We start from the raw sequence: 27658 nt of genomic DNA on the forward strand, positions 1-27658 counted from the left end.
TAAAACATATGCTAGATAGGTCAGCAATTCAATCGGCTTTGGCTACCCCTGATAAATAAGAGACTAAGCTGAAGGAAAATGAATGAACTACAGAATATACACTTTTTAAACAACAAACAGGTTTTCCACATGCAATGCACAGACAATGAGTAACACCTTCTGCAAATGAAGTGATTTTATTGACATAATACTGTACATTTCTCTGAAAATTAGGACATTTTTCTGTCAAACAGGTCACAGTGTTCTTTATATTTGTATATGTGTTGAATAAACACGAGGCTTTGAGGCAGGTTTGGTTGGTCTTGGACTAAATCTGAAATCGCTCTTATTCACTGTTTCCTATTTAAGCTCCAAGCCTGTCTGACTGGTTAAACACAAATGCAGATATTGTGAAGAAAGCTGAAAGCCTTTAACTACTGACTTCTACAGCATGTGTGCTTCATACTATGGAGGTCAGTGGTTACAGGATTTTCAGATTCCTTCAGAATAACTAATTTAGCGTTAAACAAAATAAAAAAAAGGTTTGAAACCACTTCAGAGTGAGTAAACAGTGAGTAAACTTTAATTTTTGGGTGAACTATCCCTTTAAGAATATAAGGAAATTATGGGTAATTATAGTAATGTCATGATGATGACTGTTTCATACAAACAATGGTGAAACTTCTCACTGAAGTATTAACCAACAGTCCTAGTATCAATATTTCTCTGCCCATCCTTGACATTGAAATAACGATCAACACTATTTATCCTCACAAACACAAAAAGTTTGTACTGAAATGTGAAAACAGAGGTAAAGACGTTGAGTTAAAGATGTTTTGTTTGCAGAAGCCATCACACAGCAAAATCCCAGAGTAGCATTTACTCAAGATAGTATTTGGTCCATCTCTAAACTGAGTTAAATTTTCTCAGGTTAATAAAACAATGAAGGGATAAACTAGGTGATGATTGAAGATAATATACAGAAACACAGAACTATAACCAACTTCAGTCACAACCTTAGATCAAATCAGCTGAAATATAAAACACTGAATCTCTCAACATCTCAGCAGAGGATCTTTAAGCAACTCCACAAACAGCAGCTTTACTTATTGCCAACCTGTTTGGTAACAGAGACCAAAGACACTCTGAACTAGGTAAATTTAACTCTGTGCGTTAAATTTTCTGCGTTAAACTCTGGAATTTTGCTGTGCGTGAAGATGATTTTGGTCTTGATGTTAATTTTAAAAAGCATGCAAATCAGTTAATCAAGCTGATATCACTACATAGGCTCAAGACTACTGTGGCAAACCTTTGTCAAGTACCACAATAGTTAGATAGCCACATAGTTACAGCCACAAAAGCCAGTGAAAACTGCACTGTGCTAAAAGGAAGCCCTATGTTAACAATGTCCAGAAGTTCCATTGACATGTCTGGGCTCAAAGGCATCTGGGATGAACCATCTCACAAATGATAAATCAGGTGTTTCAGGTATTTTTTTTGGAAGAAATGGAAGCCAAGCAGAATTTGCTGCCTTTTCTCTCAGAGACGCCCTTGCATATTTTAACAAGACAATGCAAAACCACATTCTCTACACCATTGAAAAGTCCTGGCTGCGGCTGTGTTGTGATTTAGCAATCACTACTTTCTTTTTATCATTAGTGTTTGCCATACTGTCCCAACTTTTTCTGATTTGGGGTTGTAGCATCAGCTAATCACTTACTTTGTGATTTAATTAATACGCTTTATTATGTTTGTATTCAGTCAGTTCAGGAGATTAAACACTTTCTCTTTCTTATATTCTCCTCTTGCGGGTTTAGAACTGCACGGATGGCTTCATCAAACACTGTTTTAACACCCTTCAGTGTCTTCGCTGAGCATTCCAGATACTTCACAGCTCCTATTTCTTCTGCTTTAGCCAGGCCTCGGTGGAAAGAGATGGGGGTTTGTTTCTTCTCTTTCAGATGTTCAATGGTCTCCTTGTCATTTTTCAGATCAAGTTTAGTCCCGACTAGAACTATCGGAGTGTTTGGGCAATGATGTCTGACCTCTGGAAGCCACTTTTCACTGACATTCTCAAATGACTGCGGACCCACACAAGAAAAACAGACCAAAAACACATCCGTATTAGGGTAGGAAAGTGGACGAAGTATGGTATAATCCTCCTGTCCTGCTGTATCCCACAGTCCCAGAGCCACTGGATTCCCATCAACCACCAAATCGACAGACAATTTATCAAACACAGTGGGGACATAACCATCCTGACATTTACCGGTGGTGTAGCTGAATAATAATGCAGTTTTTTCTACAGCCGCGTCGCCAACGAGGACACACTTTACATTCTGCATTTGTGTAGCACTTAACCCTGTAAACACCAATCTGTGTCAACAATTGACTCAATAAATGCTGCTCTGACTGCAACAAACAAATGTGAAGTTCATAACTCTTAATGTCGTATTTTGCTCTCAAGTTGAACATTGAAATGGTTTGTCCGACTGCATGCTGCTTCACACTCCCTGAGAACAGAAAGCAATGCACAATGTTAATGTTTCAGCACAGGCCTTGTGTATGGAGCCAGATCAGTCTGAAAAAATAATACATTTACAAAATAAAATTTATGCACAATTCAATTCACATTTAGGAAATTGAATGCGTACATTTAAAACATAATTTGTAAATACACAAATCCAATTCGGAATGTGAAAACAGTTCGTAAATACACAAATCCAATTCGGAATGTCAAAACACAATTCGTAAATACACAAATCCAATTCGGAAATTCAAAATACAATTTATAAATACGCAAATCCTCAACGAAAATTCAAAACACAATTTGTAAATACACAAATCCAATTTGGAATGTCAAAACACAGTTCGTAAATACACAAATCCAATTCGAAATGTCAATATACAGTTCGTAAATACACAAATCCAATTCAGAATGTGAAAACACAGTTCGTAAATACACAAAACCAATTCGGAATGTCAAAACACAGTTCGTAAATACACAAATCCAATTCAGAATGTGAAAACACAGTTCGTAAATACACAAAACCAATTCGGAATGTCAAAACACAATTCGTAAACACAAAAATCCAATTCAGAATGTGAAAACACAGTTCGTAAATACACAAAACCAATTCGGAATGTCAAAACACAATTCGTAAACACAAAAATCCAATTCGGAAATTCAAAATTCAATTTATAAATACGCAAATCCTCAACGAAAATTCAAAACACAATTTGTAAATACACAAATCGAATTCGGAATGTCAAAACACAACTCGCAAATACACAAATACAATTCGGAAATTCAAAACACAATTCGTAAATACACAAATACAATTTGAAAATGAAAAAATTCAAAACGCAATTCGTAAATACACAAATCATCAATGCACATTCACCTATTTTGGGCAATTCACATGTTCAACAATGTTTTGAATTTTACGAGTGCATTTTTTTTTGTTGTTATTTTTGCAAATGTATTGTTTCTGAGACTGATCAGGCTCCATATTCGTGTTCCCTAAGACGTTTTTTTTTTTTCTTTGTTTGTTTGAACACTGTGAACTCATGCAGGTAATTCAGTAAAGACTATTCATTCAAAGCTGTGAGCAACAGTCAAGCCAAAACAGCAGGAAAAACTGGAACTTGTTAAATGCGCCACAGAAACACATTCAGAGTGTTATCATTACTACTGAACAGACACACAGCAAAATACCTTGTGCTGGATACTATGATTGATGTAAATATACAGTATATTATTGCTTAATTCTGTTGACTAATTAGAGAATTGTCAGTGAAGAAAATCAAATACACACACATGCACACGCGCACACACACACACACACACACACACACACACACACACACACACACACACACAAACAAACATGAACATTCGAACATAAACACAAACTATTATAATCAATCATGCACACATAAGCACACACACACACTCCTAATATCTTTTCCTGTATCATGTTCCTGTAGACAAGGCACAGGTTGCTTTCAGTTTCACTGTAGCAGAAAAACAAAAGCAAACTGAGCCGACCCGAGGAGACAGAGGGTGAGTTCCTCATATGAACACAAGCATGAAAACGTTTACAGTTGTATCATAAAACCAAACTCACTCACTTTCCTCAGGCTTAATCTCTTATTCCTGTCTTATTTGATGGCCGTTGACTGTATGAATATGCTCTCATGCTGGTTCTGTTCTTCATGGCTAAAACAGCAGTGTGAGCAAACAATCAGCAGCTCACAGCGCCCTCTATTGGTGGAAACAATCACTACATGATTGCCCAACAATAATAACAACACATTGCTGTTGGTTTTTCTTTCTTGTTTTTTTTTTTTTACACTTCTGTAAAGTTGCAGAATAGTAGTTTTTTTTCATTAATTAGCAGTTTATTAAACTAAAAATCTTAATCAATATTTTGTTTGTTAATAGCATGCATTATACATTCAAATAAAGTGTGACCGAAATGAGTTTTGCTCTTACTTAATGGTCTTTTTTTTTAAATTGCAGGATTTCAGTAAATCAACCCGTAACCTGATTAATTTTAAAATATCATCAGAATATAGCTAGCATTAATTAGTCATATTCACCTGTCTCTTGTATGATAATTAATGTGCTTTATTATATTAATTTTCTTTTCATCTTAGTCCCTTTATTCATCAGGGGTCGCCACAGCGGAATGAACCACCAACTATTTCAGATATGTTTTACACAGCAGATGCCCTTCCACCTGCAACCCAGTAATAGGAAACGCCCAGGGGAAGACTTAATTAATAAGGGAGGTAAGCAGCTGCTTAGGACCCCGAGGAATTAGGGGGCCCTGACCAATGCCAAGAAGCCTATAATAATCATATAGCTGTTTTATATATATATATATATATATATATATATATATTTTATTTATATATATATATAAGACCGATCTTGCCAGGTGTCCTCCGAAGAACGAACTCAGGAGACTGCGATGACAGAGAACGCATCCTTTGAGAAATGAGATGCTGCGTTCTTCCTGATGGTCACATGACCTTCACACGTTTTAAATGGTAAATTATTTAAACATTACAGCATTCATCCAGGGATTGATTGTTTTTCTCCTTTTCAAAATATATACTGTGCATAAAAAAGTATAAATATACACTGCACAATATAAATAAAACTGATTTTAATACTCTTAATGTGTTTATTCCTTTATTAAAATGTCCATGGTAATGTTTATATTCAATGTTTCATTCAGGGAAACTCCTGAGGTAAATAGGCAAGGCAAGGCAAGTTTATTTCTATAGCACATTTCATACACAGTGGCAATTCAAAGTGCTTTACATAAACAGGAATAAAAAAGACAAGTTTAGGAACATAAAATGCAGACAATAAAAATTATTAACAACAGATAAAAACAAATTAAAATGAGTTAAAATAGGTTATAAAAGAATGAAAAAGAAAACGAAAAACATAATAGTGCGATCTGTGGGACGTAGCACAGTGCTCATACAGAAAAGGCACAGCTAAACAGATGTGTTTTTAGTCTCAAATAAATGATATCTCTTTAATAATAAATCTAAATAAAATGCTGCGCTTCCCACCTCCAGTCGCAATGACTTCTGGGACTTCCAGAGCGAGATCGGTGCTCAAGTCTGCATCGGTGCATCCTCGATATCAAGATCACATTCGGGAAGTTTCACGCGTCCTCTGTTCTTGCGGTCTTGAGTATTGGAACTGAACTTAGGCAGCTGATGATGACGTTACACGAGAACACAAGACCGCTGAAGATTACATATTACGAAACAGCAAAGGTCTAACTAGGTATACTTGGAACACCCAGGCAGGTGTGTTGAGGCAAGTTGGAGCTAAACCCTGCAGGACCTCCAGGAACGAGATTGGTGACCCCTGACCTAGAGTGTGTGTGTGAAGTTTCAGCTCAAAATAGCTACTGACCCTTTCATGCATTGATCTGAATCGTGACATTTTGGTGACTTGCTTTAAATGCAAATGAGATTGTGCTCTTTAAAAAGGGGAGAATGTCAATCAAAGTGTTTCTGCAGACTGTTTTTATCAAGTCTGATTATAACAAATACAAGTAACGTTGACTATTATGAGGATGTCACTTTGTGGTCTCCATCTCCTGCTGCTGATACTGTATAAACACTGATGTGCATACTATATCTTGCTGTCTATAAATTAACTTGAAGAGAAAAAACATGCAAATTTGTTTAATAAGTCACTGGCAGGTTTGATGTGGTTTAGCTGAAAGAGGAACACTGATAGTTCTGTTGCTCACGGTCAGTCGCTGTTGATCGGCTGCTCTTCAACACGGTAAGACAAACACACTGGTATTTGACTGATGATTAGTGTAGATGAAGCTCATATAACACATGATTTGTGACATGAGAAATATCTTGTGTTGATCTCAGTCATCAGTTGATTTACACACACTGATGTTGTGCATTAATAATCTGCAGATGTGTAAAGATCTTCCTAACACTAAGAGCTGTTTAGGGTGATGTACATTTACTGTTGATGAGTGTAGAAGTGATGATTAATGCTGGATTCTAGATAGATTTGATGCTGATGTGGCTCAGAATGGCTCCTGCTCTTCATCTGATCTTTCTGCTCATCATTCACAGTGAGTCAATCTTACATTCACATCACTGCTTTATTCCTGCATTTTCCAACTCAGGCATTGAAACAGACCCCTGTATACATTTCCGGACAGTGAAAAATACATCCCAGGAGCTACTTTTTTTGCAGTTTTTGTTTTGGCGAATCCACTAGAGGCAGCTGTTACCATTTTTTTAGATCTCAAATTTCTCTAGCGAGTGCCATTCGGACCTGCTATTCTCGCCTCTAGACAATCTGGCAATCAGGCAGAAAAGCTGTTTACACTAAGGTAATTGTCAGCTGGCGTCATACCACCCTGTAGTTTTTGTTTTAAAGACGAAATGCAGCCATTCGTAACTCACATAATTCACATAAGCTACATTATTTACACTCTCCAGAAATGTATATGGGGGTACATATTTACAATGAGGCATTGGCATTTTCACACACCCCAGACTGAGACATTATTCAGCAGGTTTCTGATCATCTTCTCTCTGATATAGGAAGTTAGTCTGTGCTAGAGGATCTGTTTTCTCAGTAGAGAGTCTTTAGTTATAGTGTCATGAAATCCTCTTGTTTCAGCGTTTCCTTCACACTTTTGGTTCTGGTTGTGATGCATTAAGTGCTGATACAGTCTTCATAGTGATGACAGCCAACATCATGTGTTCATCTCACTAGACTGGACCACAATACAGAAAAAAAAGCTGCTTTTCACAGCAAGTCAATGATAGTCTGAGAGAACAAAGTCCGATTTCATTTCTGCTAGTTCTTTCACGATGACTTGGTGTGTGCTGGGCTTAAATGGTGGAAACTCCTTAAATCTGGCGTTTCTTATTGTGAATTTGTACATTCAATGAGAATAATTGAGCATCCAGTGTTTGTCATTTATGTTAAAAGCTGCAGTTTGTATGTTGTACGGTTTTATTTTTATACATCATTATTAACATACTGCTAAAATAACAGCATTATTAATGATCTTTTCATAAAAAAGCTGGTTTATTTGCTCTTCTCTGTTTATTTCTGTCCTCCATCAAGACTGAAGTCATTCACCCTGAGATCGTTATTCATATTCACAACATCAGCTTAAACTATTTTTATCATATAAAACAGTATGTGTTTCTAGTGTTTTACAATCCAGTTTAACCGATTAAACAGCATTTTATCATGGCTATTTCTGTGTTTCAGGGGTTTCTGCTGCTGGTTGGGGTGTGAATTACAGTCCTTCATACATCTGTGCACTGAAGAACTCAACAATGACAATCAGCTGCACTTTTACATACCCGACTACTGGATATCAGATCATGAAAGTGTTTTGGAACAAAGACGAGGTAAAACATGGAGTAGAGCTTGCAGATCTGTCTGAGGACCCTGAATACAGTCAGAGGCTTCAGTATCTGGGAGATGAACAGCACAACTGCACCGTCAGACTGAGTCATGTGACAAAGAAAGATGAACACCAGTATTATTTCAGATTCATTACTGATGTATCAGGAGGAATGTGGACTGGTACTCCAGGAGTGCGTCTCTCTGTCACAGGTGACTCTCCTGAGGTTTCTCTCTTCTTGTGGTCATTATGTAGAATAATAATCAGTGTGTGAGAGCAGCACTAGATATAATGTGTGTGTTGTGTTCAGATCTTCAGCTGGAGTCTCCTGAGAGAGTGACAGAGGGAGATTCAGTCCGTCTGACATGTAACAGCAGCTGTAAACTGACTGACACACCAACATTCATCTGGTACAGAAACTCACACACATTGACTAATATTGGAGATGAACTCAACATCAGGTCAGTCAACAGAACAGAAGCAGGACACTACAGCTGTGGTGTGCAGGGACAAACCTACATCTCTCCTGCTGTTTATCTCAATGTCAGATGTAAGTTTTCATCTTTTTATTTTAACTTTTAATTATTCACCTTTTTAAAGTATTTAGACTTACAATAAATATAAATGTAGTCAATGCAAAAGTTAAATATCAATAAGGTTAAAATACTCATGTTTGCAATAGTGCTGCCATATGATATTTAAGCTGTTGTGTGATTTTAGTATGAAGTCTTTTCTCTCTCTGAACTTAAAATACAAGTTACACTTAAGTTAAAGTTGCACAATCTTATTGCCTTTCTATTATTAAAAAAAATAAAAGATATTTGTTGTTTATTAGTACTTATAATGCATGAACTTAATGTACATCCCTACAATACCTAAACCCAATTACTACCTTACTAACCATTAATACGCTAATTAGAAATGGTTTGAGTTAAAATATGTAAGTTAATGGTTTGTAAATAGTGTGAATTAAACCTTAAAATAAAGTGAACAAAATTCATTTGACAACTTTGTTGCTTATATTGCTTACATTTAAGCAAACATAGATAAATATATGGGCATTGATTCAACTTAAAAGGACATTAAGCAAATATAAAAGCACATGATCAGGGGTTTCAGGTCAGAGCGAAAGAAATCGCTAAACACATTAGACTTGATCGTGAGTTGAAGGTGGTTTTAATATGATGTCAGTGTACACGACTGTATGTTTACTTCCCCATGTGTTTCTCTTGTGCTTGTATTCAGGTGTGTTTTGTCATTTGATTTCTTTTGTTCTGTTTCCCATCTTAGTTCCTCGTTATCGTGTTCATTTGTCTTTATCATTGATCTCTGTGTGTGTTTAAGTTCCTGTTTTCCTCTTGTTCCCTGTCAGGTCTTAGCATATAGGTGCTGTTTACACCTGCTCACTTCATGCATTATTACAATTTGGAAATCCATGCGATCATGAAATACGAAGGTGTTGTAAATACCCTCTCACATGCATTTGAGACGTATAGAAAAATCCAATCACTCACATCATTCCAGATTAAACTGGGCGCGTCTAAAATAAATGCATCCTTTTTCTCCCAAAATTAAAAGACATAATAATAAACATGTTGTGGGCTATATATGATCGTCAGATATACAAGTGCAAAAACTGAAGCATACAGGTGATAGTTTGAGATGTTTGTTTCGTTTCGTTTAAAAAAAAAATTTGTTTCGTTTTATTTTGACCGTAAAATTAATAAATTAAATTGTTAAAATAATATCAGATGGCAGCCTTATATTGTTAGAAAGGTCTATGAATTCAGCTTTTTTTTTCGTTGGTTGTTTTTTTTTTTTGTAGGAGTGGTAATAGATTAAAACAAATTTATCGTCACCCTACATCCTGTAGGAGCACTTACGGCTACATTTTAAACCATAAGATCGTAGTCCACTCATAAAGCAATTATGACAAACTAAATATCATTTGAAAGGTTAAACTTTCTAGATTCCATATATGACACGACAGATTGTTGATAATACTGAGCAACGGCTGTTTATTAGTTGTAAAATGGATCCTCATCAGAGTCATAAAGCATTACTTTGCTACAGCAATCCACAAGAAAAAAAGTTCTGAGATATTTTTACATGTATTTTCACTAAATTCAAATCAAATGCTACCAAAAATCCCATACTACTCTAGAATTGAATGTCTACTTTAGAACTACTGTCAAAAGTATGAAAAAAATACAGTTAATATTACTTAAAACATAGGGGGCGCCCTTGTGTGTTCACCAATGGAAATGTGGTGGTCATGTTTGGTACTGCGGCCAAACAAAATCTTACTGAAAGCACATTTTTGGAGATGTCGGCTTCAAATGTGGAATATAATTTGTTCAGATAATAAGCTTTGCATATATAATTTAGCATTTGAAATAACATAACTGAGCAAATGACTCTTAATGACAGTTTCATAAACATGCATAAAATCTCCTTCATATTCATGATAGTGTTGTGTCATGATTATAAATGTTTCATGACAATCTTATGAACACCACCTTTAAGCAAAGTGATACAAATTCTTTAAATTACTTTAAATGCTTATTATCTGCTTTTAAATACTCCAGAAATTGTCTCGATTTACTTACAAAATAAAACTATTAAAATGATAAGAAAACGGAAAATGTATAAAAAATAATGGGTATCTCTTTTAGAAAGATGTATATGGTACACATTTAAACTGAAGTCTTGTTTTAGGACAAAGTCTTGTTTTTACATGTTTCTCCTGCAGATGCTCCAGATACTCCTGTGATCTCCATCAACAGATCTGCTGTAATAATGGAGGGAGATTCAGTGACTCTGAACTGCAGCAGCAACTCAAACCCTCCTGCAAACTTCAGCTGGTTTAAAGGAAATACATCTGTAGGTTCTAGAAGAATCTTCCGCATCTCCAAGATCAGCTCTGATGACAGTGGAGAATACAAGTGTAGAGCCAGAAATGTACATGGAGAGAAATACTCTGATCCTGTGACTTTAGATGTCCAGTGTGAGTTAGCAAAACTATGACATTAAGTCATTAAAATATAATCTGTGATGTCAAAACTATTGTGATTCTTAACAGTTTGTGTTTTTCTGTATCAGACCCACCCAGGAACATCTCAGTGTCTATGAACAGATCTGCTGTAATAAAGGAGGGAGATTCAGTGACTCTGAACTGCAGCAGTGACTCAAACCCTCCTGCTCTGAACTTCAGCTGGTTTAAAGGAGAAACATTTGTAGGATCTGGAAGAATCTTCAACATCTCCAAGATCAGCTCTGATGACAGTGGAGAATACAAGTGTAGAGCCACAAATGAACATGGAGAGAAATACTCTGATCCTGTGACTTTAGATGTCCAGTGTGAGTGAATGATGGTTCAGTAACTGATATATTAAGGGGGACCTTTTAAAAAAAAAAACACGAGCAGTCTCATATAAGCCTAATTAACATAGTTTGAGTCAGAAAGACCCACTATTAGTTCATCTTTCCAGTCTTTGGGTTTTTTAGTCATTAGTTCATCATGTGACAGCATGTAAAGAGATGAATGACTTAAACTCGAAGACCCAAGAAATTAATGGATCAAACAACAAGTTTTTCCAGCTCTGACTGCATATAAATGGTTTCCGTCTTTCATGTCATGAACGAATGATTTAAATCCTATAGAGCAGTGGTTCCCAACCTTTTTTTGCCTGAGACCCCCTTTTCCCCTGGAAAATATTGTGAGGCCCCCTCCACATTTAATGATATTATCGCTTATATACGTTTGCAGTAAGAATGAAAAAATATATATATGTTTTTAAACAAACGATGTGTTTATTACTATATCTAGATCTGCTTATGCACAAATATTAGCCTAATATAAAAATATAAAAGCATCAGTAAGCCATTTGTAACTGAAAAACAAAAGCCCTTGGCCTTTAAATAGGCCCTATTTGACATTCAATAACAAAAATATCAGTATTCACATTAATGTATAAGGGAAAAACATAATATGAATTCTTTGATGTCTTTTTTGTGGAGGACGGATTACAAATTTGTCCATTGTTGGTCAGCTAGGGCAAGGGTTCGAAACAGAGGGTTGGGGGTGTTTTGTAGGTTGTTTCGTAGTAGTCCATAAACCGTTTTCTCAGAGGATGACAGGCTGATAAAACATTGCTGTGACTCTGATACAAGTTTTATTCATGGAGAAAATTACAAAGCATCATTTGATCTTCTTGCACAGACATGCTGGATTCGCCTGATTTGTAGACAAGTGGGTTGAAGATCCATTCTTTGGGAGTCACTGTTTCACATTTCACCTTTCCCCCCTTAGCAAAGAAGCTTTCCTATGACGTCTGTTTCTTACTCATTTTGCTGCTTGTGGGTTAAATTTGGGCACTCAAGTGACCAAGATGTAAGCGAGAGAATATGTTCATTTTTCAAAATAAAAGATTGTGCAGACTCAAATAATCAATAAAATGGAAATAATTAATGATTTCCGGTGCAGCCTGGTACCGATTGATCCACAGACAATAGGTTGAGGACCACACTTAGCTAGGGGATAAAATGAACTAAGGCAATATGATCATTTTCCTAATTGTCCACTGCCAATAATTTTTTTTAAATATGACGCGCCTCCTCGCAGCGCTCGCTGAGGCCCCCTTGTGGGGCCGGGACCCCCCTGTTAAGAACCTATTGAAGACTCAAAAAAGCAATGAGTAAATGAATGTGTCACAGATTTGTACAGAATGAACAAAGTGTTGTATAACAACCCGTCAACACTTGTTCTGAGCCACTTTTGATATTTTCAGCTTTTTACAGAGTTCTGCTGCTATGCTGATGCACAGGCATTTGTAGCTCCACCCTATTTTAAAAAGAGCACAATCTCACATGAATTTAAAGTGACAGTCACCAAAATGCCACAGTTAAAATCAAAGCCTAAAAGGGTCAGATTCAGAGAGTTATAAAACATTATCTGTGTGCTATTTTGAGATGAAACTTCACACACTCTCCAGAGACAGCAGATATGTATTTTATGTCTTAAAAAAAGGTGCATAACAGGTTTGCTTTAAATCCTCTTAATGTAAATGGTGATGCCATGTTTGTTGTGATTGTTAATGATATGAGTGTTTTTTCTGTTTCAGACCCACCTAAAAAGGTCTCAGTGTCCATCAGTGGATCTGCTGTAATAGTGGAGGGAGATTCAGTGACTCTGAGCTGCAGCAGCGACTCAAACCCTCCTGCTCTGAACTTCAGCTGGTTTAAAGGAGAAACACTTGTAGGATCTGGAAGAATCTTCAACATCTCCAAGATCAGCTCTGATGACAGTGGAGAATACAAGTGTAGAGCCAGAAATGAACATGGAGAGAAATACTCTGATCCTGTGACTTTAAATGTCCAATGTGAGTAAATGATGGTTCAGTAACTTATTAATTTAATTCCTTAAATGTAAACTGCAATGCCATATTTGTTTTGATTGTTTTAAGATACTGTATGTGTGTTTTTCTGTTTCAGATCCTCCCAGGAATGTCTCAGTGTCCATCACTGATTCTGGTCAGCTTTGGTTTGATTCATTGAGTCTGAAGTGCATAAGTGACTCAAACCCTCCTGCTCTGAACTTCAGCTGGTTTAAGGAGAATCAAAGCTCAGCTGTTGGATCTGGACAGAGTTTCAGTGCAGTACAGAGTGGACGCTTCTACTGTGAGGCTCACAATCCACATGGAGCTCAGAGATCAGACGCCGTCACTGTCACTGGTGAAGCTTTTATCATCACACTCCTGTAACTTCATCAGTCTGGAGAGTTAATCATGATCTGCTTCATCTTTCAGTTCATCAACATGCTGTGAGAAACATCAGCATCACAGCGACAGCTGTACCAATATTAATCATCATCATTATTGTCATCATCGTCCTGTTAATAATGTGAGATCAATATAAAATGCTAATTTTTTTTTATTTTAAAAGATAAAAAATATATCTGATACAGTCAAATATTACTATATTATGCATGCAACCAGAAAAGAGAACCAATTTGGAGATATGTGCCCAGGGCTACATGTTTTGAGAACTGTGAAAAATGTACCTGGGGTTACTTCTCCTTCCCATTTTTGATGTCAGAAATCCACTAGAGGGCGCCGTGTACATTTTTGACAATTTAAAATACATTACTGAGCTATGAGTTCTCATAAAACATAATTCTTCTTGTAAATATGTGTGGATTTCTACACATCTCAACATCCTTCTCACATTCGTCTATCAACCTACACAAACCCTTCCCAGAAGCCAACCGATAGTGTTCTCAAAAGCAAACTAGAAGAGAAAAGAAAGCCGCAGCAACCTGACATTACTACATTTCCACACTGCTTTTTTTGCTAACTGGTGTTTGGAACTGTCCTTTGCTGGACTCAAACCCCGGTCCATTCCTCTACCAAAGTCTGACAAGGTAAGCTACTAAGCAAACTGACCATGCTGGAAAAGCATCCAAATGGAGGTGATCAGTCAGCAGTAACACAGAAAGGAACAGAATTGGTCTGCAATTACATATCGCCCCGTTGTGTGTTTGTACACATAAAATGCAGCCAGACGTACCCCCAGACACACATTTCATGGTTCCCAAAACTGTAGCCCTGGGCACATATTTTCAATGAGTCTGTGTTTAATTCTTGCTTGTTTATTTGTAATACTTTATTATATGCATATTGTTTTGTCATTTATTTATTAGAGTGATTAATCTTCTGTTAATGTGTGTCATTATTACAGAAAGAAACAAAGGAGTGCTAAATCTGAAGGTCTCACAATGATGCAGGTAAATCACACAGATACAACTATAAAGTCAGACAAACTCATGTTTTCCAATGTGAGACTAAAATCTCTGATATATTTACAATTTTATAACTCAGATGTGAAAAGCATCAGCATATTTACATCACATCTTATATCCTGCTGTATAATTGCAGTGTGAATAATAAAATATTTCTGAAATGTTGATCAGACTGATTCAGATGCTAATGAATGCTTTATTGTCTTGTGTTTCAGAATGATCTGTATTCTGATGTGCCACAGAAAGTTCAAGCTCACGACAATCCAGTTTGTGACCCTGGATTAGCCGATGAAGCTCCGAATGAAACTGTGAATCCCAGAATAAGTGCTGAATGCAGAGATGCTGAGGAGATCCAGTACGCCACTGTCCAATATCACAAAAACACACCGAAGAAGAAAGAGGAAGAAGAGGAGCAGCGTCAGTGTGACAACACACCAGTTCAGCAGCCTGATCAAGACCACAGGTGAGGAGAAACTGCTGGACCACCAACACCTGCACTTAACACATAACCACTGCACTGAACACACACTAAACGTAACCACTGCACTAAACACATGCCGTTATAGTTGCAATATAATTCTGTGCACAAAAGATCCTGTTTTGATCATGCAAAATGACTTCAACAAAATGACAAACTCAATTTTAAGGTTTTTGTTGTTCCTTTCAATCACATGTAACGTCAGGCTCAACTCGCTTGCTCAACACTAAACCAGTGTTACAATATAAGAGAAATCCAGCCAATCAGAATATATCAACTTAAGCAACTGGCCTAAATAAATGAGGACTTTGTATATTGTTAGTGTTTTCTGTCATTTATTATTAGTGTTAATTTCTCTTCATTTTTAGTAGTTTTTTATTGTATTTCCTTTCATTTATTTTTCAAAATGTGCAGAACAGTGCAATATAAACACCCATAACATCACCACCATCAGCTAAACCAGCACTGATTATTTAATCTCTAACATTGTTCTGTTCTTTGTTTATTTTAGGCAAGAGAATGTGGAAACTGTGGAGGAATCTGTGATTTACAGTACGCTCAAATAATTGAAAGACTGTCCATGGGAGATTAATGAATTATAGTTGTGTTTCAGCCCCACATGGAGGCTTTTGATAGATTTCACTGTTCCAGATCAGTTTAATGATGATTTTTGCATTTGTGAATTTGAAGTTTGTTTCTTAAGTATTTCCTCTTTATATTTAAACATACTTGTCAACCCTCCTGTTTTTCCCGGGATTCTCCCGTATTTTGCATGTACATGTGATTTGTCAGGTTTTTTTATTTTTAATAAATTTGCAACAGTTTCAAAAACTCTTTTATTCACATTGTCATTATTGGGGTATCGGGTGTAGAATCCTGAGGAAATAAATTAATTAATTAATTTGAAATAAGGCTGTAACATAAATACTTTCCGGATGCACTGTATTTCCAAAAGTTTACCTATATGCAACAGAAGACTGGGTCAAGGTTCGCATATTGTGAGGACACTTAAAATATATTATAATAATTGCTGTACATGTGCAACTGGAGCTAATATAACCTAGCTAAATTATTTATTTAATCTAAAACTACTAGCAGGGTGCTAGCATCTATGGCACAACTTTGGCTGCGTCCGAAACCGCCTACCACTCAGTAGGTACTGCATTTGAATTTAAACATACTACTCGGCTGTTAGAAAAGTACGTTCTATACAGTATGAATGTGAAAAGTATGAATGGAATTCGGACATACTATATCCGCTATTTTGTCATGGTCATGTGACCTACCTGCGTCAGGTGCGTCGCCTCACTTCCATTCAGGAATTCTCTCACAGGCATTATGGGATAGCGCAGCATGCATGGGATGCGCACTTCAGAATCTCGCCGGAAGTAGTAAGTCATCTGGGTACTTCTAACATACTGATTATCAAATTCTATGAATTCGGAACAACTACTCGGCTCACATACTGATTTTAGCATACTATATAGTATGGAAGTATACGGTTTCAAACGCAGCCTTTATTTCTTAACGTGTTAATGTTGTCATGTCCCATACACCACATGATCCTGGGTGTCTCTGTTAGCAGCAATCTGGCAGAATAAGCATGGACGTAGCACTGTCAGTTCACCGTTATATTCTGAGCTTCAAACATGAACAGCCCTTAGCAGGACCAAATCACTGGGGTGCTTCCTTTACACATCTTTCTTGCTGATGGTGACAACCAATATTTTAAAATAAGCTTCTCCTGCTCGCCAAGATTGTACTTATTTAATCAAAAATACAGTACAAATACTAAAATTGTGAAATGCTATTGCACTAACTGTTCAGAAGTAGTTTATCATTCAATTTAACAATTTATTTCAGTGATTTTAATGATGAACTTTCAGCTTCATTACTCCTGTCTTCAAAGTCACATGATCCTTCAGAATTCACTCAAATATCAATTATTATTATTATTATTATTAATTGTTATAGTTATAAAAGCAATATTGACTGGAATAATAACTTCATTTCAAACTACATACAACAAGAAAGCAGTTATTTAAATTTGTAATAAATATTTAACAATGTATTTCATTTTAATAAATGCTGCCTTGAATAACAGAATAATATTCTTTAAAAAAACATTAAAAAAACTGACCACAAACTTTTGACCAATAGTGTATATTAATATACACCAGGGGTCACCAAACTTGTTCCTGGAGGGTCGGTGTCCTGGAGATTTTAGCTCCAACCATAATCAAACACACCTGAATAAGCTCATCAAGGTCTTACTATACTTGAAACATCCAGGCAGGTGTGTTGAGGCAAGTTGAAGCTAAATCCTGCAGGGACACCGGCCCTTTAAGACCAAGATTGGTGACCCCTTCTATACACACTACATGCAGTACACTTATTATTCTTGATTTTTACTTAACTATCATTATTTTTGTGTGTGCAGGTGATATCTCACAACAGTATTCTCCCTATAGTATGGATATCTGTGGATACGTTTTTGATATTCTTCCAAATATCTTAATTTGTTTACCAGAAGAAAAAAACTCATGAGCTTTGTAAGATTTGTAAGTAAGTTTTAAGTAAGTAAGAGATGTAAGTTTTGGTCAGTTTTAGTATTTAAAGATCAACAGGAGGAGGCTGCAGAAAGAGGCGGAGCACAAAACAACCAATCCCGAACTGCGTGGGCGGAGCCATGAGTGATTGACAGGTAATAAAGTTTAAAAATTTTAATATTGAATACATTTATGTTAAATTTAAGTCAGAGCACCTGCAGATATTACTTTAAATCATAAGAGAAAACCTCAGACAGGAAATAAATACTAAAGAATAAAGTAATTATAGATGTCACTCTTCTGATACTATAGAAACACTGATGTGCATCAACTGTAGATCAACTCTTTCCCTTTTTTGTCTGCAAAAAAACATGTCAATAACCATAAGGTAGAATATCTACACTGTCTTTAACTAAATTAAAGAAAAAAGCAGGCTATTTTTCATTAGTCACTGGCAGGTTTGATGTGGTTTTGCCGAAAGAGGAACACTGATAGTTCTGTTGTTTACGGTCAGTCGCTGTTGATCGGCTGCGCTTCAACACGGTAAGACAAACACACTGGTATTTGACTGATGATTAGTGTAGATGAAGCTCATATAACACATGATTTGTGACATGAGAAATATCTTGTGTTGATCTCAGTCATCAGTTGATTTACACACACTGATGTTGTGCATTAATAATCTGCAGATGTGTAAAGATCTTCCTAACACTAAGAGCTGTTTAGGGTGATGTACATTTACTGTTGATGAGTGTAGAAGTGATGATTAATGCTGGATTCTAGATAGATTTGATGCTGATGTGGCTCAGAATGGCTCCTGCTCTTCATCTGATCTTTCTGCTCATCATTCACAGTGAGTCAATCTTACATTCACATCACTGCTTTATTTCTCTGCATTTACACACACTGCATTAATCTCTGGGTTGTCAATATAGTGACAACAATCAATTGGAAATTAACAACACAGCACAAAAAAAAACAGCTTTTAACAGCTAGTGATCGCATTTTTGACAACAGTTTCTATTTCCTATTTACATGAACTAATAAGTAATTAAGGTAGTTAAACAACTAATCATTCATTCATTTTCTTGCCGGCTTAGTCCCTTTAGTAATCTGAGGTTGCCACAGCGGCATGAACTATCAACCTATCCAGCATATGTTTTTAGGCAGCGGATGCCCTTCGAGCTGCAACCCACTCATTCACACTCATACACTACAGTCAATTTAGCCTACCTAATTCACCTGTACCACATGTCTTTGGATTTTGGGAAAAACCGGAGCACCTGGAGGAAACCCACGTGCACACAGGGAGAACATGCAAACTCCACACAGAAATGCCAACTGACCCAGCCGAGGCTCGAACCACCAACCTTCTTGCTGTGAGGCGACAGCACTACCTACTGCGCCACTGTGTCACTCATACACAACTAATTTTTAGAAAGAAGAAACATTTAGTATTCATCTTAGTAAATTGTTCTTCATTATATGTACTGTTATTTTTATTTTTATGGCTGATGGATGATGGATTATTTCTGGCTGATGGATTATTCACTCTTCTCTCTTTGTCCCAAGTGTTTACTAGTCCAGTGAAAATTATAAAACTACATTTTAATCATGATTATTTCTTTGTTTCAGGGGTTTCTGCTGCTGATTGGGGTGTGAATTACAGTCCTTTACATCTATGTGCACTGAAGAACTCAACAATGACAATCAGCTGCACTTTTACATACCCGACTCCTGGATATCAGATCATGACAGTGTTCTGGAACATAGACTTTGTAAAAAATGGAGTAGAGCTTGCAGATCTGTCAGTGGACCCTGAATACAGTCAGAGGCTTCAGTATCTGGGAGATGAACAGCAGAACTGCACCGTCAGACTGAGTCATGTGACAAAGAAAGATGAACATGACTATTTTTTCAAATTCAATACAAATGTAACAAAAGGAAGATGGACTGGCATTCCAGGAGTGCGTCTCTCTGTCACAGGTGACTCTCCTGAGGTTTCTCTCTTCTTGTGGTCATTATGTAGAATAATAATCAGTGTATGAGAGCAGCACTAGATATAATGTGTGTGTTGTGTTCAGATCTTCAGCTGGAGTCTCCTGAGAGAGTGACAGAGGGAGATTCAGTCCGTCTGACATGTAACAGCAGCTGTGAACTGACTGACACACCAACATTCATCTGGTACAGAAACTCACACACATTGACTAATATTGGAGATGAACTCAACATCAGGTCAGTCAGTAGAACAGAAGCAGGACACTACAGCTGTGGTGTGCAGGGACAAACGTACATCTCTCCTGCTGTTTATCTCAATGTCAGATGTAAGTTTTTATCTTTTTATTTAAATATTTGAGTATTCACCTTTTTAAACCAATCAGACTTGCAATAAATGAGAACATAGTCAATCAATAGATTAAAAAAACTCAAGATCAAGTTCATGTTATTTTAGTGTTAGGAAATGCTTTCTAACTCTCTCTGTGTGTGAATTTAAAATACAGATAGCACTTTAGTTTAAGTATTATTCCTTAATAGCCTTCTTCCTATTGTTAAGATATTTGCAGTTTATTAGTGCTTATAAAACATGATCTTATTGTACATCCTACCAAATATATCTTGCTACTAATAATCAGGGAATTTAACATTTATTGAGATAAAAGTCTTACTTAATGGTTTGTTAATACTGAAAATTGCAGCTTAAAATGAAGTGAACCAAATTAATTTGACAACTTTGTTGCTTATATTGCTCATTTAGATAAATGAAAAATAAACAGTCATCCAAAAATAAATCCATATGATGTCAAATAAAATCCCAAACACAGATTAGACTTGATCGTGTGTAAAAGTCAGAAGAAATGTTGATGGTTTGAATGTGATGTCTGTGTACGCTGTGTTTACTTCCCCATGTGCTCCTCTGTTGTGCTTGTATTGAGGTTTGTCTTGTAATTTCCTCCCTTTTATTCTGTTTCCCGCCTGTTTCCTCGTTTTAGTGTTCATCTGTTTTTGTCATTGATCTGTGTGTGTTTAAGTTCCTGTTTTCCTCTTGTTCCCTGTCAGGTCTTAACACATATCTGTCACTATTCCTCCACTGTGACACTTAAGTGTACATTCCTTTTCTGTAATTAAAACCTAATCTAATCATGATAAACTATATATCTCTGGAAAGGTCTACAGTTTTAATCCACATTTTTAATCCATAATATTGCAGTCTAAACGTAAAGCAAAACTTAATTTCTTAAACTGTCTAGTTTTTTATTGATATTACTGAGTAACAGTTATTTATTAAATGCATCAAAGACACTCATCAGAGTCGTAAAGCATTACTTTGCTACAGCAATCCACATGGAAAAGGTTTTGAGATGTTTTTAAAGGCTAAATTCAAACCAAATGCCATGAAACTTCTTGTACTACTGGAAAATGTAATGTCTACTTTATAAATACGGTCAAAAGTTTGAAAAAAATACGGTTCATATTCCTTAAAATATAGGGGGCGCTCTTGTGTGGTCACCAATGCAAATCTACTGGTCATGTTTGGTGCTTCGGCCAAAAAAAATCCTAGTGAAAGCTCTTATTTTTTTTATTTTAGCTTCAAATTTAGAATATAATTTGTTCTGATATTTAGCTTTTCTTATAGCTCATTTAACATTTAAAATGACATAACTGAGCAAATGACTCTTAATGACAGTTTCACAAGCATTGACACAATCTCCTTCATATTATATACTGCTTTTTTATATATTTATTATCTGTTTATTGTCCTGTCTCTGTAATTCTGCTGCACTGTAGAAGCTCTGTCACAAAAACAAATTCCTCGTATGTGTGAACATAACTGGCAATATTTTGGCAATAATACCTTTCTGATTGATGAGGTGTGTTACAGTATGTCACGATTATAAATGTTTTGTGATTGTCTCAGAAACAACCAGTAAGGTGCTACCAATTATTTAAATTACTTTTTAAAAAGCAAAGCAAAAAAGATTGCAAATGCTTATTAAAATTGTTAGCGGATCATAACAGATCTGTTTAAATCCCCCAGTAACTGTACCCATGTACTTACCGAGTACCTCACCCTTTCTGTTATGATCACCAGCAATCTAGCCTGTAAAGATCGCTGCAAAACACTATTATTCATTCACTCTACTACACATTTTTCTCTGGTATAAACCACAGATCCCTTCATGCAACTCAAACACACACCAGTTCCAGTTTTCTCCGATTAAACACACAGCTGATGCTCATGACTAATGACCAGGACTATTTATATACCTCACTTCGACATTACTGAGTCTTGCTTTCCTGTGAGAATTTCCAAGTGTTTCCTCTGTATAGTCTTTCTGAGCCTGTGTTTTGTTCAACGTTCATGTTGTTTTGCCGCTTGTCCTGACCATCCGTCTGTTTCTGACTACGTTCTTTGGATTACCCTTCTGCTCCAGTTTGCACCTGTTTTGACCGTTGCCCGCTTGACTATTCTTAAATAAACTGCACGTGGATCCTCATTTCCATAGTCCTCGTCCCAATGTACAATTACCTTATTATAAAAAATTTCAAACAAAACTAAAAATCTTAGTAAGATATAGCACATATTTAAACTGATCTTCATATTTGTTTCAAAGTCCTGTTTTTACATGTTTCTCCTGCAGATGCTCCAGATTCTCCTGTGATCTCCATCAGTGGATCTGCTGTTATAATGGAGGGGGATTCAGTGAGTCTGAACTGCAGCAGTGACTCAAACCCTCCTGCTCTGAACTTCAGCTGGTTTAAAGGAGAAACACTTGTAGGATCTGGAGGAATCTTCAACATCTCCAAGATCAGCTCTGATGACAGTGGAGAATACAAGTGTAGAGCCAGAAATGACCTTGGAGAGAAATACTCTGATCCTGTGACTGTAGATGTCCAGTGTGAGTTACCAATGCTAACTGTGACATGAAACCATTAAAACAACATGTGAAATCAACATGTTTTAGTCATTTTATATTTTATATTATTTTATATTTTAACTAAAAGTCTTAGTTTTCTTGTTTCAGACCCACCCAGGAGCATCTTAGTGTCCATCAGTGGATCTGCTGTAATAATGTCTGGAGATTCAGTGACTCTGAGCTGCAGCAGCGACTCAAACCCTCTTGCAGAAATCAACTGGTTTAAAGGAGAAACATATCTGAATTCTGAAAGAATCTTCAACATCTCCAAGATCAGCTCTGACGACAGTGAAGAAGAATACAAGTGTAGAGCCAGAAATGTACATGGAGAGAAACACTCTGTTGCTGTGATTTTAAATGGCCAGTGTGAGTTTATGATGGTTCAGTAATTATTATATTAAATCCTCTAAAGCAGTGGTTCTCAAACTGTGGTACGTGTACCACTAGTGGTACGCAGGCTTCCTTCTAGTGGTACGTGGAGGAATGAAATATTGTCATGTACATGCTACACACATGTAAAAATGTATCAAAAATGATGTATATAATATGCCATATATGACATATAGCCTATATTTCTGAGGTTATCTGCCACGTTTTTTTAACTGTGCAGAGGCGTAGCTGTATTACAGGCCTACTACGCTATTGTCTTTCAATACTGCTCATTTTGGTGGTACTTGGAGAGACAATTTTTTTCTTAGGTGGTACTTGATGAAAAAAGTTTGAGAACCACTGCTCTAAGGTAAACTGTCACTGGTGAAGCTTTTATCATCACACTCCTGTAACTTCATCAGTCTGGAGAGTTAATCATGATCTGCTTCATCTTTCAGTTAATCAAGGAGCTTGGAGAAACATGATCATCATCACAGCGACAACTGGAGGATTATTATTCATCATCATCATCATCACCATCATCATGTTTGCAATGTGAGCTCAATAAAACCTGTACCTAATTCATCTTACATTGAAGTAAAAGACATGTTTCATCTTTTTTCTGACAGTCTTTCTAAAAGGAAGAGCAGAAGATCTGCAGTGAAAGAGTCTGTGGTGAGATGATCTTCATTATTTACTGTTTTCCTGCATGTTTCCTACAGCAGTGATGATCATACAGAGATATTAAGAGTGTACAGTGAAAACTGACTTACATTGAGATCCTCTGGACATTAATGTAGTTCAGCTCAAACCTCAGTTAAGCACTATCATATAGGTGTGACGCAAGTGTCTTTATTTTGTTATTTTCAGTCTAGGTCAGGAATCATTTTCACATTGTTCACATTGCAGTTCATTTGTGCATGCTGGTCTGCTAAGGAGGTGTGTTAAGGCACATTGTTGATGTGTTGCTATTTTGAGGTGACTGAAATAAACGGCATCGACCAACTAAAAGCTGCTCTAAAGTCAATGATGAGGTTTATTTTTTATTTTTTTGCTGGTTTGTTTTTATTTAAAAAGCATGTTAGTGATGTGACGGGGCAGCACGGTGGTTAGACTGATAGACAGTCCAATCTGAACATGCAGCTCAACTTCTTGTTCAAGCTCTTGTTCTCTCCAGACTGGACTATTGCAACTCTCTACTAGCCGGGCTCCCAGCTAACTCTATCAAACCTCTTCAGATGCTCCAGAACGCAGCAGCACGAGTGGTCTTTATTGAATCTATAAGAGCACATGTCACTCCGCTGCTTATCCGTTTGCACTGGCTGCCAGTTGCTGCTCGCATCAAATTCAAAGCTCTGATGTTTGCTTACAAAGCGACTTCTTGCTTTGCTCCTTCTTATCTGCTCTCACTTCTGCAGATGTATGTGCCCTCCAGAAACTTGTGTTCTTTGAATAAACGTCGCCTCGTGGTTTCATCCCAAAGAGGGAAGAAATCACTTTCCCAAACTCTCGCGTTCAAAACTCCCTAACGGCAGAACGGCAGAGTCACTCACTAAATTCACTAAAAACTCAACTATTTAGTCTCCACTTCCCTTCCTAATCTGCAATTGCCTCTCTGGTTCTACCGCTAACCGCTGTATTACAAAAAAAATTACTAATGTTTTGCTTCTTACACTTTACATACCTGAAACTTGCCTACAGCACTTATTCATTGTTGCTCTTATAGTTGTGTAAGTTGCTTTCTTGTCCTTATTTGTAAGTTGCTTTGGATAAAAGCGTCTGCTAAATGACTAAATGTAAATGTAAATGGTTCACCTCAAAGTAAGAATGTCCCGGCTGGGCCAGTTGGCATTTCTATGAACTCCTGCACCATGTGCTTTATACCACAAGTTTAGATCATTGAAATAGAGCCACAATGTCCTTCTCTCTGTCCAGATCTCAGACACTTATGCAGATCTGGATGTCCAGTGCGCGACCCCTGACCTGTACAACACACTCACAGTAAGTGAAAGTCAAAGTCAGGCAATGGTCACTGATGATCAGATGATTGATGATCTCTCGCTGTCTTTCACACAGACCGTTCACCACAGACCTGCTGAAAACTCCTGCTCCACTCTTGATCCTCAGAGCTCTTCTGAACATCACAATCCACCAGTAAGAGACAATATCAGCCATAAACCCTCTCAGCAGCAGTTTGATTATTGGATGAGCCTCGTCAAAGAGTTTAATGTGGTTGAGCTTTAGTCTTTCTTCATCTTATTGTCTGTTCAGATCAACAGGAGGAGGCTGCAGTGAGAGGCGGAGCCAGAAACAACCAATCCTGAGCTGTGTGGGCGGAGCCACAGGTGATTGACAGGGATCATTAGTGTTGTCAATGTTTAACAGTGGTGTTGAAACTGTCTAAAAAGCTTAAGATAGGGAGGGGAAAAAACAATGTTTACTTTATTTACCATTATATGGGGGTTTTTATATCACAATGGATCATTTTACACTCAATAGCCCCTATCATACACTTGGCGCAAATGTAATTTGCTAGTGTCAGCTCGGCACAGGTAGCATTTTCACATTTGCACTGCATTGTCTTTACAGCAAATGAATTTGTGTGCACTTGGCTGCGCTGGTCTAAAAAGGAGGTGTGTTAAGGCGCATTGTTGGCACGTTGTTATTTTGAGGCAACTGAAAGCTACTAACCAACTAAGAGCTCCTCTAAAGTCAAGGGCACAGGGTTTTTTTATTTAAAGATTGCGTTACTTTTATGTGTCTATGCAGGTCCAAAATGAATGTACACACTGCTTATTACACACACAGGGATGTACAGCAGTACACAAATATCTTTAAGTAGGAAAAATTAAAGATTTAAAATGTAAAAATAAATATTATTGTCTACATGAATATAAAAACTGCAAGCTCCTCCAATGCTTTCTTTGCTTCGGTGAATTCAATGAAGGTGAAGTTTTTCTGCTTATAAAGGCTTACATGTATATAGCAGATATTGCATGGCGAGACCACAACTCACTAAAGTGAATGAGAGATGAGTCTCTGACTGGTGTAATGCACGTTACTCTCTAAACACACCCACAACTCATTAAGAGAATAAGAATGAATCCTTAAAACAGCAAACGTTGATTCAGACACCTCATTGGTGCTTTTGCCCATCTGCTTTAGACTTTTCACTTAGATTGCTAATATGGAGCTTAATGTCTCATATGTGCTACACACCCTCACTCCACCAGCAGAGGTCTCCATCTCCTGCCACTTAAAGAAATGTGGTTTTCTGATGTACAGTGCTTACAGTTATGTGAACGTGTTCAGCTTTATTAATAACCAATACTGTGAGTAATATCAATATGGTTAGTCGGTCAGTTTTGTAAAGGGTGATGGTGACTGAAACAATTATCATCATGATTTATGTTTCGTCTTTTTTACTTTTTTATTTTTAAATGTGTGTAAGTGTGTGTCTGTAATGTATTGTTACTAATGCTGTCAATGCTGTAAAGTCTTTTAGAGTGTCAATAAATCCACCTGAGTATCAATAATACATGTTTTTCAGCCTCCTCTGTTATTTATGCACTGATTAAACTGTTAAACCCATTTGAGCGTCTGCACATGACAGAAAATTATTAAAGTGTTATGAATCTGCATATTAGTAAAAACAATAAAAACAATAAAATCAACCAATGATGTTGCTGCTGGACATGACACAAGAGACAAAAGCTCCTTACTTCTGACATTACACACGAGTCATTGCTCATTCTTTCAGCTTTAATTAAATCAAATCTCATTATTCTCTAACAATACATTTATTAGAGACACCTTAATGAACTTCCTGCAGCCCTGAAGTGGGAGACCACATGGGAAAACTAGGTTACTATTAGTAGTGCTCTTAATCAGTGTTACAGCCAGAAAAATCATTAGGAAGTTTATTTTAAATGCTTTTTTATTATTGATATGTTGTTTATTTTACTAGTGATTGTTAAATAATATACAGTTTGCAAGTTTTGTGACATTTATATAGCATACGCAAAGTGCATATGTCCATTTTATATGTAAAACCTATGCTTATTACATGGAAGGATTCATTCTTTTGAAACCATATAGTGATGTGCCCTAAAGCCCCAGTATAGTGATGTGCCCTAAAGCCCCAGTATAGTGATGTGCCCTAATACCCTAGTATAGTGATGTGCCCTAAAGCCCCAGTATAGTGATGTGCCCGAAAGCCCTAGTATAGTGATGTGCCCTAAAGCCCCAGTATAGTGATGTGCCCTAAAGCCCTAGTATAGTGATGTGCCCTAAAGCCCCAGTATAGTGATGTGCCCTAAAGCCCTAGTATAGTGATGTGCCCTAAAGCCCCAGTATAGTGATGTGCCCTAAAGCCCTAGTATAGTGATGTGCCCTAAAGCCCCAGTATAGTGATGTGCCCTAAAGCCCCAGTATAGTGATGTGCCCTAATACCCTAGTATAGTGATGTGCCCTAAAGCCCCAGTATAGTGATGTGCCCTAAAGCCCCAGTATAGTGATGTGCCCTAAAGCCCTAGTATAGTGATGTGCCCTAATACCCTAGTATAGTGAAGTGCCCTAATACCCTAGTATAGTGATGTGCCCTAATACCCTAGTATAGTGAAGTGTCCTAATAC

At 36.9% G+C, this 27658-nt stretch overlaps 2 protein-coding genes and 1 pseudogene across 12 annotated transcripts; 2 read left to right on the top strand and 1 right to left on the bottom strand.

Annotated features, from left to right (window-relative positions):
* Positions 1-160: 160 nt before the first annotated feature.
* On the bottom strand, positions 161-2459 carry LOC137487231 (ras-related C3 botulinum toxin substrate 1 pseudogene; annotated as a pseudogene). Its single transcript, XR_011016112.2, has one exon. The product of XR_011016112.2 is annotated as a ras-related C3 botulinum toxin substrate 1 pseudogene (transcript).
* A 3767-nt stretch (positions 2460-6226) lies between these two features.
* LOC103909439 (B-cell receptor CD22-like) lies at positions 6227-16923 on the top strand. Of its 7 annotated transcripts, none has more exons than XM_073906806.1 (12): positions 6227-6304; positions 6545-6614; positions 7775-8125; positions 8224-8463; positions 10666-10920; positions 11016-11273; positions 13037-13294; positions 13407-13646; positions 13721-13814; positions 14652-14697; positions 14928-15175; positions 15702-16923. In XM_073906806.1, exons 2-12 carry the CDS (start codon positions 6554-6556, stop codon positions 15754-15756), a joined length of 2106 nt encoding a protein of 701 aa, XP_073762907.1. In that variant the 5' UTR covers positions 6227-6304; positions 6545-6553; the 3' UTR covers positions 15757-16923. The 7 variants fall into 7 exon arrangements, with proteins under 7 accessions (XP_073762907.1, XP_073762916.1, XP_073762903.1 ...); XM_073906802.1 differs by having other exon boundaries at positions 6235-6304; positions 6451-6614; XM_009295311.4 differs by having other exon boundaries at positions 6274-6304; positions 6549-6614.
* A 1033-nt stretch (positions 16924-17956) lies between these two features.
* Positions 17957-26666, top strand: LOC101882982 (B-cell receptor CD22-like). 4 transcript variants are annotated; one of them, XM_073907153.1, is made up of 11 exons: positions 17957-18282; positions 18523-18592; positions 19375-19725; positions 19824-20063; positions 22380-22637; positions 22764-23021; positions 23483-23579; positions 23654-23699; positions 24960-25025; positions 25101-25178; positions 25296-26666. In XM_073907153.1, the coding sequence occupies exons 2-11, from the start codon at positions 18532-18534 to the stop codon at positions 25317-25319; spliced, it is 1479 nt and encodes a 492-aa protein (XP_073763254.1). In that variant the 5' UTR covers positions 17957-18282; positions 18523-18531; the 3' UTR covers positions 25320-26666. The 4 variants fall into 4 exon arrangements, 3 of the variants coding, with proteins under 3 accessions (XP_073763254.1, XP_009293582.3, XP_073763262.1); XM_009295307.5 differs by having other exon boundaries at positions 18251-18282; positions 18429-18592; XM_073907161.1 differs by having other exon boundaries at positions 18252-18282; positions 18527-18592.
* The last annotated feature ends 992 nt before the right edge of the window (positions 26667-27658 follow it).

The sequence above is a fragment of the Danio rerio genome, chromosome 1 (genome assembly GCF_049306965.1).
Source record: "Danio rerio strain Tuebingen ecotype United States chromosome 1, GRCz12tu, whole genome shotgun sequence".
NCBI classification, from domain to species: domain Eukaryota; kingdom Metazoa; phylum Chordata; class Actinopteri; order Cypriniformes; family Danionidae; genus Danio; species Danio rerio.

Coding starts and splice junctions, on each gene's coding strand:
- LOC101882982 (XM_073907153.1), top strand. CDS start 18,532: ATGCTGATGTGGCTCAGAATGGCTCCTGCTCTTCATCTGATCTTTCTG. Junction 23,022..23,482: donor TGTGATTTTAAATGGCCAGT/GTGAGTTTATGA, acceptor TTCATCTTTCAG/TTAATCAAGGAGCTTGGAGA. Junction 23,580..23,653: donor ACCATCATCATGTTTGCAAT/GTGAGCTCAATA, acceptor TTTTTCTGACAG/TCTTTCTAAAAGGAAGAGCA.
- LOC103909439 (XM_073906806.1), top strand. CDS start 6,554: ATGCTGATGTGGCTCAGAATGGCTCCTGCTCTTCATCTGATCTTTCTG. Junction 13,647..13,720: donor AGACGCCGTCACTGTCACTG/GTGAAGCTTTTA, acceptor TTCATCTTTCAG/TTCATCAACATGCTGTGAGA. Junction 15,176..15,701: donor CAGCCTGATCAAGACCACAG/GTGAGGAGAAAC, acceptor TGTTTATTTTAG/GCAAGAGAATGTGGAAACTG.